Source organism: Mytilus californianus, unplaced genomic scaffold (genome assembly GCF_021869535.1).
Source record: "Mytilus californianus isolate M0D057914Y unplaced genomic scaffold, xbMytCali1.0.p SCAF_5, whole genome shotgun sequence".
Lineage (NCBI taxonomy): Eukaryota > Metazoa > Mollusca > Bivalvia > Mytilida > Mytilidae > Mytilus > Mytilus californianus.
This window is the reverse complement of record NW_026262701.1, coordinates 22,009,870-22,022,065: the sequence shown is the minus strand read 5'-3', so window position 1 is coordinate 22,022,065 and position 12,196 is coordinate 22,009,870. Positions and strand designations below refer to the sequence as shown.

At 30.6% G+C, this 12,196-nt stretch overlaps 1 protein-coding gene across 4 annotated transcripts in view; it reads left to right on the top strand.

Moving 5' to 3' along the window:
• LOC127703175 (protein broad-minded-like) overlaps nucleotides 1-12,196 on the top strand; it is a 61,266-nt gene that overhangs the window by 9,855 nt on the left and 39,215 nt on the right. For all 4 annotated transcript variants that reach the window (XR_007982738.1, XM_052207698.1, XM_052207699.1 and 1 more), the window contains exons 8-18: nucleotides 277-383; nucleotides 1,327-1,388; nucleotides 1,956-2,100; nucleotides 2,749-2,805; nucleotides 3,798-3,888; nucleotides 4,246-4,380; nucleotides 5,181-5,258; nucleotides 6,010-6,149; nucleotides 8,054-8,187; nucleotides 9,667-9,868; nucleotides 11,584-11,672. Coding sequence is in view for 3 of the 4 variants with exons in the window: in XM_052207698.1 (XP_052063658.1) it covers nucleotides 277-383; nucleotides 1,327-1,388; nucleotides 1,956-2,100; nucleotides 2,749-2,805; nucleotides 3,798-3,888; nucleotides 4,246-4,380; nucleotides 5,181-5,258; nucleotides 6,010-6,149; nucleotides 8,054-8,187; nucleotides 9,667-9,868; nucleotides 11,584-11,672 (1,240 nt within the window). In the remaining variant the exon portion in view is untranslated. The remainder of the gene's footprint in view (nucleotides 1-276; nucleotides 384-1,326; nucleotides 1,389-1,955; nucleotides 2,101-2,748; nucleotides 2,806-3,797; nucleotides 3,889-4,245; nucleotides 4,381-5,180; nucleotides 5,259-6,009; nucleotides 6,150-8,053; nucleotides 8,188-9,666; nucleotides 9,869-11,583; nucleotides 11,673-12,196) is intronic.

Here is a 12,196-nt window from a genome sequence, read left to right as displayed (position 1 = left end):
AAATTTACCCTACATGAATATTTTACTGCCCTTTTAACTGCACTGTACAAAGCTCTGAAATATGAATAATGAACTTAATTAAAGATTAACTGGCTTTTTGAGCCCAATATGTGAACAAAACCATGCAAAAAAATAACCTGATATAAAGTAAGATTATTAGAAATATTTCCCTTTTATTTTGTTTATCTTGAAGATTTCAGCATTGGAACAGTATGATGAAATAAACTTTTGGAAGTTTCCTACACATGTAATAGCAATTGTATTTTTCTTTGACAGTTGAATACTTGATTTCCCAGTTCAATACAAAGAAGGGAAACACCATACCAAATATAAAGAGTGGATTAGACTTCACCAATCCTGAAAATGTCAAATTAATGAAAGCTGTAAGTATTTTAGGCAAAAATTAATTGCGTATGAACTGTGAAATAATTTTATGTCTTGAGTATAAATTGTCATACATCTTTCTATACAACTAAGTAACGCAGTACAGGCATAGTTTTGAAGCCAGAATCAGAAATAAAACAAACTTGATGAAAAATGAACAACATCAAAATATGGACCCTGAAATAAAAAGGATAATGAAACAAAATAGAATAATGTGCATCCAATTGTGTTTATATAATTACAACTTTCAATTACTGTTTTACATTATTATTCATGAGATATCAATTTTCATGGATTTTGTGGGAAAAGGTACACCATGAATTTAAATGTTCAACGAAGTACAAATTTTTTATAAGTTTTATAAGTTTATAAGTTTGTATGCAGACTTTGGCAAAACCACAAAATCAAATATCCATGAAAATACATTTTTTTCTCAATCCACGAAAATTGGTACTAACGAAAATCAATGAATCCACAGTAATAAGCCAAGAACACTTATACAGGATATGATATTTTCTTACTATTGATAATCTTGACCTTTATCATAATGTCGATGTTGTCACTTATAATCTAATCATGGTGACCAAAACCAGACTACACAAACGACTACTCATATTTCATCCCTGACATGTCTTTAGTAAAGAAAAATTTGATAGCAACCATAAGTTATACAAATATACAAGAAAGATGACAAAATGATCTTTTTGATACTGTTGCTTAAGATGAAAGCCTTTTCAGTTATTTTGATTTTGGAACACAATGGTTGCCAACTTAATAACTTAAAAGCATTAAATTAATTGTTAAATATTTTTGAAAAGAATTTCTTATCCCTTTAATTTAATTTTATTTTTGAACTGTATGTTATATAGATAATCTGAAAGAGCTTTTTATTTAGATGTATGCTTTAGTACATTGCAAGAAGATAATGTATTTATATTTTAGTTCCGTTTATTGAATGAGTTCCAACAAGAAACCATAAATTATTGGATAAGATATCCTGACAGGTAAGTGGATACAATATCCTATCAAGTATGTGGATAATATATCCTAACAGGTTAGTAATTTATAATTTTCATACAATTATTGACAAAGAAGGAAATCGTAAAATTTGGAAATAGCCAACTTTTTATTTAGAGTTTTACATCTGTATCTCATGTCAGTCTAATGACAAAACAAAACAGCTGATGTCTAGATAAGGTTTTTTCTTATTTGACATTTGATTTTTAAGTATGAACATGTGATGTTTTAATTGATCAAAGTCAAAAGGGTGATGAATAAATCACTTTTGGTACACACATATATAAATATATAGGATTAGTTTGGCCATGTTAGTTTTATGTTTAAAGAATTAAAGACAAAAATCATTGTATTTTGTAATATTTATTAATTGTGACCTTATTAAAAATATATGGATTTGAAAATGAAAATATGAAACAGAGAACAGTCAAAAGCTATATGATAAACTTCTTTCTATATACATGTAATAATCAGTAGCAGATATGAATATTTTTAGCCATTTCATTTTAAATTCTTGATTTCCATGATGATAAACGGACATAATTATTTTTCAGATATTTGGAAGAGATAATTGAGAGTACATTAACCTTATATGCCATAAATCAGAATGGGAGTCAAGGTGGAGCTTCAGTTCAGTTATCACCAGTACATTTTATAGCCTTAATAGACCCAAAGGCACAGTGGTTCATCAAATGGATGGTATGTAATAATTGGATTTTTTTTAAATCCCTCATTTTTTAAGTGGAAAAAAGAAAATGCTCTTTAATTATTATACTGTCGATTTAATTTTGTTGTCACATTTGTTTTTGAAGCTTGGTAAAACCTCCCAATGAATTTAGGGTTCACTAAAGTCTGATATATCTTCAGTGAATAATTGCAGTAAAAGAAATGACAAACATATTGTTTTCATGTTAAAACTGAAGTGTATATGAAGAAAACATACTTTAATGTTGTGAATACAAGCAGATGTGGGGTAGATGTCAAAGGTACAGCAACCAAACAACACAATAAAACTACAAATGACATTTAGAAGTTATCATACAGTCTTCTGGACAGGTGTTTTTACTGTATATGTAGCTCTAAATATGCTGTCGAAACAAGATGCGAAAAAATTGACAGGAAGTAAAAAAATCTGCCACCACCACTATTCAGTTCTTTATTAACCAAATATTTTACAACATATAGGTAAAAAATATAACTAACGACAACTACTCCTAAGGCATATTAACATATTAAAGGATCAAACTTGTTTTTTCAGTACATGTTTGTTTATTAGTTTGTTGGTTTTTTGATATGTATTTGTTTATAAACAAGCTGTATCCATAGTAATGACTGTATATTTTTCAGCATGGAAACTACAGTAGACAATGTCTTCTTCGAATGTTAGAGAAATACAGACCAATAGTAAGTATTATCTAATAGTTGATACATTCATTAACTCATTGAGCAGGGTAATGTGTATTTATCAACATCTCATATCTATTGAGTCATTAACTCATTGAGCAGGATAATGTGTATTTATCATGATCTCATATCTATTGAGTCATTAACTCATTGGGCACATATCTGAGAGGGTGATAGAGCAGATTGTTACCCCGGGAAAACATTGTCAACTGAGGCGAAGCCAAGGTTGACAATGTATTTTCGAGGGGTAACAATCTGCTCTATCACCCTCTCAGATATGTGTTATTTAATTTATTATACTGAATGTTCTGTTATTACTGTCTATTAAATTTCAAATTCAAAGTAATAAACTATGACGTCTTGTACATAACAAACATCCATATTTATTAAAGCACACACTTGATCAAGCGTCCCCGTGAAGGGTAATAGAGTATTTGCCATGGGATAGAGAAAATTGTCTCCCTTGTATTAACCAATCAAAATCTGGCATTTTGACATGAAGTATAATAATATATTTTATCTTGTATAAAACAGAAAACCAAAGATATCATATTTTATCTTGCATAAAACAGAAATCCAAAGATATCATATTTTATCTTGCATAAAACAGAAAACTTTATCTTGTACGAAACGCTCAACCAAGATATTATATTTTATCTTGTATAAAACAGAAAACCTAGATATCATTTTCAAGAGACAGAACATTTTTTTGATGCAATTTACTTATTTCATGTGATAATCCCTTGTCTATTTGACAAAGAAACATGGATTTATTAGAGTCAGATGCCAATTCAAAATTTGAGTTAATCACCTATTATTCAGAACATAATTTAAAATGTTTTAATGAGTTTCAGATGAAATTGATAAGTTAAGGAGTCATCCTGATGAGTTGCAAGGATCTCTGGTAATACTTTTTAAATTTCTAGTAAAAAAAATCTAATACAAAAGATAAAAATATGTTGTCAGATTGTCATTGAGATTGTATGTTTCAGGTAACGAATGCCATACGACATTGTCTGGAGTTTTCCCTACACAGAAAACATTCTGCTGACCTAACAGACAGATCTGAAGCCAGAGCTATAGGTTAGTATAAATTAACAGGTCAAAGTTCATATGATCAATGGTCATTTGACAAGCGTAGCTGATTTATCAGATTGATCTGAAGCCAGAGCTATAGATTAGTGTAAGTCAACAGGTCAAAGTTCATATGGTCAATGGTGATTTGACAAGCTTAGCTGACTTAAAGACAGACCTGAAGCCATAGTATAAGTCAACAGGCCAATTTTCATATTGTCAATGGTCATTTGGCAATTTATTGATATGAGCTTAAGCTACCACAGTTGTATTTGCATTTTAAATATGACTTTATTTATTGAATAAGCATATGTATTTTACTGAAAATGTTTTCTTTTGTACAATATTTGTGATAATTATTTCCAGAGAACAGAAGAAGTTATTACACAGAAGCTGAGCTGGAGTATGCTTTCTTTGTTCACTCTGCCTTTATGCTTGGTAGGATGATGTGCTTTGTGAATGGAAGGAGGTTTTTCCCTATCAAATTAAAGGAAGCAGATGGTAAATAAAAATGTGTATAGTGCCATTCTTCTAGTGCCATTCTTCTGTTTATTTCATCACGAAAAACTATCTGGTAGTAAATAGTTAGCTAATAAGTAAAATAGAGTTGTGATGAACTGTTTGATTCTTGTCAATTAACATAAACCTTGTTGAAGTGCTTTAAAATATAATTTTTTATGGTTTCCTGTTTATAAAAAAGAAATAACACTGATTTTACGATTTCAATTTTGATGTGATTTTAGAACTCGGTGCAACAATGATTCAGAGTGTTATTTTTCTGCATAGAATTGTGGATAACATAAAAGTATGGGGATTTTTTTTTTAAATGTAATACAATTTACTGTGGATTCATTATTATTCGTTGGTACCAATTTTCCTGGATTTTGTTGGTACAGGTAAACCACGATTTTAAATAACGAATAACACATTTTCAATAAGTTTGTATGCAGACTTTGGCAAATCCACGAAATCAAATATCCACGAAAATGCAAGTTTTTCTCAATCCACAAAAATTGGTACCCACGAAAATTAATGAATCCACAGTATAATGAAAAAAACAAAGTAGGATCTGACCATACAGTTATTTCTTTGCATTAAACTTAAAAAAAAAAGGTTACACTTTTAAAAAGGAATAAATCTGCAAATTAATAGATGAAAAATTCTTTGCTATTTGAATTTGTAACTTTTTCTTGCTTAATACATATGTTTTTAAGTTGGTTCTTATTAACAGGATTAAAAATCATCACTGTATAGTTTTAAATTCAAATTTATTTTTAAAATTTTCCTATTTTTAATTTCAGAAACAGTAACAGTGACTAAATTACTTGTATCCATGGTTGTACTGCTTGTTGATCCATCTCCATCTAAACATTTATCAGGTACAAATTCATGCTAAATCAGAATACAAGCAATATTTCATCTACTTAATTATGTTTTATTGAAATAATAAATAAATCCCAATTGCATGAAAAATATGCTATTGTCAATAAAAAATAACACCCAACAATAGTATGTGTCTGGATGTATCATAATAGCTTGTGTATAGTTCCTAGTCAGCGAGAATGTTATGTTGAGGAAATGGTAGATATTTTCCACTTGGAATTTGATATATGATAGAACCTGACATTCCATATGCTATTCTGTTAGTAATAAAATGGTATGCCAGTATAAAGTGCCAATGTCAGTGATGCTGACCCCTGGTTTGCTTGATTTAAAATTGAACAATATCATGTTTGAAAAGTGATTTGACATCGCATGAGTTCACACTCTATCCTTTATACTGTTTGTTAGTAGAACTTAACTACTCTGCCTCTATATTGCTATAGTTATATGAGCAATTTAGAGGCAGGGTAATTTCAAAGCTTAAAACACTGTTAAAAGATTTATAAGATTCTAATATTTATGATATATGGTTGCGCAAATTAACAATGGACATTCATTTAGGAATTTTCCCGCATCTCTTATCTACCTACAGAAAAAGGAATTGAAAGTAATAAATCTTGAATTCTTTCACATAAATAATAAATATTGATATGAGATAGATTTTTAACCCCTTATTAGAGCAAGGGCTAAAAGGTAACCTTATCATACATTATACACAGTGTAATATGCTTTCTTTTATTCTTTTAGTTGTATATGAGCCAGGTAATTTAGTGACAGAGATTGTAAAAGGAATATGTAATTCAGAGCAAGTGTGTGAGATATGTATGTATAAAGATGAGATAATAACAGCTTTACTGGCTCCTGTATCGCATTACTTAGAACCAAAGGTTGGTACTTCTAATATTGTATCATCATATATCTGGCTCCTGTATCACATTACTTAGAACCAAAGGTTGGTACTTCTAATATTGTATCATCATATATCTGGCTCCTGTATCACATTAGGTTGGTACTTCTAATATTGTATCATCATATATCTGGCTCCTGTATCACATTACTTAGAACCAAAGGTTGGTACTTCTAATATTGTATCATCATATATCTGGCTCCTGTATCACATTACTTAGAACCAAAGGTTGGTACTTCTAATATTGTATCATCATATATCTGGCTCCTGTATCACATTACTTAGAACCAAAGGTTGGTACTTCTAATATTGTATCATCATATATCTGGCTCCTGTATCACATTACTTAGAACCAAAGGTTGGTACTTCTAATATTGTATCATCATATATCTGGCTCCTGTATCACATTAGGTTGGTACTTCTAATATTGTATCATCATATATCTGGCTCCTGTATCACATTACTTAGAACCAAAGGTTGGTACTTCTAATATTGTATCATCATATATCTGGCTCCTGTATCGCATTACTTAGAACCAAAGGTTGGTACTTCTAATATTGTATCATCATATATCTGGCTCCTGTATCGCATTACTTAGAACCAAAGGTTGGTACTTCAAATATTGTATCATCATATATCTGGCTCCTGTATCGCATCAAAGGTTGGTACTTCTAATATTGTATCATTATATATCTGGCTTCTGTATCACATTACTTAGAACCAAAGGTTAGTATTTCTAATATTGTATCATCATATATCTGGCTCCTGTATCACATTACTTAGAACCAAAGGTTAGTATTTCTAATATTGTATCATCATATATCTGGCTCCTGTATCACATTACTTAGAACCAAAGGTTAGTATTTCTAATATTGTATCATCATAAATCTGGCTCCTGTATCGCATTACTTAGAACCAAAGGTTGGTACTTCTAATATTGTATCATCATATTTCATTATCATTTGAAAATTAAAAAATGCAATATTCTTTAAATTTGGAAAATTGCATGTCTAAAAAAGGTTATTTATATTCCCCAACCAAACCTTTTTGTCAAACTATAAAAAAGGTTTGTTAAAAACACGACAATTGCATACATTATATTTAACTGAATGGTTCCGTTCCAAATCAATGAGTGGACAAAATCTTATTAATGTTAATTGCTCTCCTATATTCAGATATTTGTTCTTCAAGGCAGATGTGTTTGATAAATATCGAAAGGAAGAAATATTAGTCTCAAGAAATATTCTTTCACCAACATATATCATTTGTTCTTTTACAGTAATGTTTATTTTTGCTAAATTATCACCTATTTGGTTTAACAAGATCCATGTATAATTATATGTAGTTGTATCTGGTCTTAATGGAAATGTAACAATTAAAGGAATGTGTTGGAAGCATTCCAGGGTATTTGCATGATGTAGGATTTGAGCATCAATTAACAGGGGGTGGGGGTCTGAAAGTCCACTTTTCAGGCTGAATTCTAGACCTTATCTGAAACACAATGGCTTTCTTGTGGAAGTAGAATTATTTATATTCAGCTATTCTTCAGGTTCACTTATCTTTTATAGATATAGAGTTATTTTGTTATCATCGTAAAAAGATTTGAAATGTTTTTGACTAGATGTTAGTCCCCCAGCTCTCAGTCTGCATACAGATATTGTATAGATGTTATTTGCTAACAAAACATTGTTTTATATAATTCAAAGAGTATTCAATATGACTATAAAATTAATTGATTTTTGTTTGCTTGACATCCAGTGGATTATATTACAGGCATACATAGCCCTTGGTATGTTAAACATATGCATGTGAAAGTAAGATTATTTTTACCTCAATAAAGAATATGTGAAATCACATCCTACTTTCTCTTTGTTTTGTTGTTAGAAGCATAACTATGCACCTAGTGAGAACACAATGTTACATGTGGCTGATCTGTTTGCCATGGTGGCATCAAGTACTAGAGGCAGACGACACTTGATGTATGGTGAAAGGAAAGATATGTTTACTAAACCAAATGTGTAAGTTTATTACAAACAGAATGAAAAGTTAAAAATGGCATAAGATAAATATTGACATCAGTTCTAAGAATATTAATCTTCAACCAGTAATACCCTCTTGTAAACATTTTAGAATTTTCATTTTATGTCAACAAGAGTTGATACCATACCTTAAATATTTGCCACAAAAAAACAAATCTACTCCAGGAATGCTGTGTTTGAAAAGAATTTTTCTTTCATTTCCAATTTGTCTACTGTGGATTCATTAATATTCGTTGGATACCAATTTTCGTGGATTTCGTGGGTATAGGGGAACCACGAATTTAAATGTTCAACGAATTACAAATTTCCTAAAGGAAATATGCAGACTTTGCCGAAACCACGAAATTAAATATCCACGAAAATGCAAGTTTTTTTCAATCCACGAAAATTGGTACCCACGAAAATAAATGAATCCACAGTATCTTGAAACAAATTGTAACCACACAAAACAACAGATGACATTGCCCTTCATATGGATGCCACAAGTTTCACTACTGTTCTTGTGAATTAAGATATTCATGAGGGGAAAGACTTTTGATCTCATTTCTATATAACTGCATGGTTTTTATACGCCCGTCAATTTTTGACGGGACGTATTATGGTATACAAATGTCCATTGTCTGTCCGTCTGTCTGTCCGGCGTAAACATGTCGCACCGTAACTTGAGAATGACTTATCCAAATTTCATGAAACTTAACATAGTTGTTTCTTATGATGGTCAAATGATCTGTATACTTTTTGGTGAAAATAAGATTAAAACTTTTTGAGTTACGGGACTTAGTAACTAAAACAGGTGTGTGTTTTTTTTCACATGTCGCGCCGTATCTCAAAAACAGTTGTATGATTATTGCTTAAAACTTTACACACTTCTTAGTTATATTAATCTTAAGATCTGTATACTTTTTGGTGATGATTCAAAATTTTATTTTAGAAATATTGAGTATTTTGTAAAAAAAGGGGGAGGGTTTTTTCACATGTCGCGCCGTATCTCAAAAACGATTTATGATTATTGCTTAAAATTTTACACACTTCTAAGTTATATTAATCTAAAGATCTGTATATTTTTTGGTTTTGATTCAAAATTTTATTTTTGAGATACTAATTTTTTTATTTTAAAAGGGGGGTTTTCACATGTCACGCCTTATCTCAAAAACGATTTATGATTATTGCTTAAAATTTTACACACTTCTTAGTTATATTAATCTAAAGATCTGTATACTTTTTGGTTTTGATTCAAAATTTTATTTTAGAGGTATTGAGTTTTTTGTAAAAAAAAAAGGGGGTTTTCGCATGTCACGCCGTATGTCAAAAACTATTTATGCTTATTGCATAAAAATTCACACACAAGACGACGGGCCTTATCATGACCTCATGGCGCAGCTGTTTATTTACTATTCTGATAAGGCATCTTTTAGTTTTATCAGCCTATATTGTCTAAAATTATTTGTATTTTAACAGATCATCTGCTGCCCATGTGATAGCAAGGTTTACAAAGAGGGCATTACTTGACAAACTTCCAAAACAGTCTGGACCAAAGCCCTCCCAGGCTGTGATTGGAGCATTCCTCTATATCTGTAGACAGCTATATAACACATGTGAAGGATTACTTGTACTTTATCAGTATGAACTACATAAAGTTGTGGCAGAAGCCTGGAGAGAGGTTTGTCTTTTATTATTTAGAAATACATTTTCAGGAGAATAAGTAGTATATGGATACTATCACAAAAGTTTCACATCACATAACAAATCATGAATGCTTATATAATTTATCTTTCATCAAAACAACTAATAGTATATGAATATTTTTAATTGATTGCATTTTGCTAAATTGCAAAGTGTCAAATATTACAAGAATATTTAGGATTAATATACCCCTTGCAACAAAGCTTTTGACCAGGGCTTCCAAAAAATATTTGTGCCAGCCAGACATTTTTCGTCTTATCCCAATTTTGATCCCTTAAGTCTACGTAACAAAAGGCAATCATGCTAATCAGCTGGGCATCATATAAACAATGAATCATTGACATAAAACGATATTAAACTTGACTTTTGATACAAATTCGCTGTACTGATGTAAACTGTTAAATTGACAGTGCATCATTCGAAGTGTGCAACATTAGCGTACTAATATCAGCCTTAGAATCTTTATTTGTGCAAAATTACGTTGTCAAAATCATCCCTGTCAAAATCTTTACTTTTGTTTTTGAATGTACATTTTCTAATACCGGATGTTGACTTTACAATGGTAAAGCACGGACCAGAGATGGATACGAAAAATCTGTGTACGTTTAAAAAGCACAATCGAGTTAAAGTAGCTCCCTCCAACATTATTTCCTCAAGAAAATACTTGAAATGAACGTTAGATAAAGGTATCAATGATAGTTTTAGTATTTTTGAAGAATTTGGATGCATAATTAAATCTCACAACTGCGCACATCCACACACTTGTACTTTGTTCAAACAACGTGGTCCTGACAATTTTTTCGCTTAAAACCTTTTATAACTACCTTTTAAAATTTTCATCAAATCATATTTATATACATATTATTGATAATTTAAATCTTTTTGATTAAACTAATTAGATGCAAACCGCTGAAAGTTATAAAAATAACTTCAAATAGACCGATCAATGTCCGGTACATATTAGTTTATCTGTTACCTGAACAGGTAAATTTCAACTGTCTGACAACTAATTAACCTTGATTGTAATGAGAGGGTATTAAAGTAGGATTTGTTTTGATAGTACTTATTCACCATGTCACTTTTATGACCAGAAATGTGGCTGTTTAAGGCAAAAGGTCAGATCAAAAAGATCGCAAAAACTTCAATTTTTTTTTTTTTTAATTATGTTAAAATGGCAAACCTACATTAAATGTCCGTTTCAGGTATGGCACAACAAGTCGTATTTATAATTCATCGCACATGTCCGGAAAATACAACCGTTTTGGAGCCCTGCTTTTGACCCCATCCATCAGTCTGTCCATCCTCCATCAATTGGTGTTGCCAAGATAGGGCTTTCATATTTTGTTGGCTGGTCTACAAATTTGGATGAGTTTGATAATCAGTAAATATTAAATAGCTGGGCACTTTTGCTGGAGGTGGACTCTAAAAAATATCCCATTTTGATCTTGTCAACAGTATAGTGAATTTTTTTATCAGATCCTTTTCAAATTTGTATAAAGGTTTCAACTCATCAACCTCAGAGGAGTCCTATAATCAGAAAAAAAATCTAAAAGAGAGGATAATTTTGAGAAGGTGTAAAAATATCCCATATTAATTATGCGTAGAGATTGAGGTATGTGAGCTTTCTTAGTAAAGGTTCTTTCATTAAATAAAGTTATTTCAGTAACTAAAAGCAATGACTTATACTTACAGGCCTACTCAGAAGCAGAAAGAACAGACACACCCACCTTGTCTGATGATAGTTCTGATTCTACTGCAACTACAACTAAAGCTTATGACATGTAAATACTCTTACTTAGTATTCATTGATTCTACTGTAACTACAACTAAAGCTTATGACATGTCAATACTCTTACTTAGTATTCATTGATTCTACTGCAACTACAACAAAAGCATATGACATGTCAATACTCTTACTTAGTATTCATTGATTCTACTGAAACTACAACTAAGGCTTATGACATGTCAATACTCTTACTTAGTATTCATTGATTCTACTGTAACTACAACAAAAGCATATGACATGTCAATACTCTTACTTAGTATTCATTGATTCTACTGTAACTACAACTAAAGCTTATGACATATCAATACTCTTACTTAGTATTCATTGATTCTACTGTAACTACAACTAAAGCTTATGATATCTCAATACTCTTACTTAGTATTCATTGATTCTACTGTAACTACATCTAAAGCTTATGACATGTCAATACTCTTACTTAGTATTCATTGATTCTACTGTAACTACATCTAAAGCTTATGACATATCAATACTCTTACTTAGTATTCATTGATTCTACTG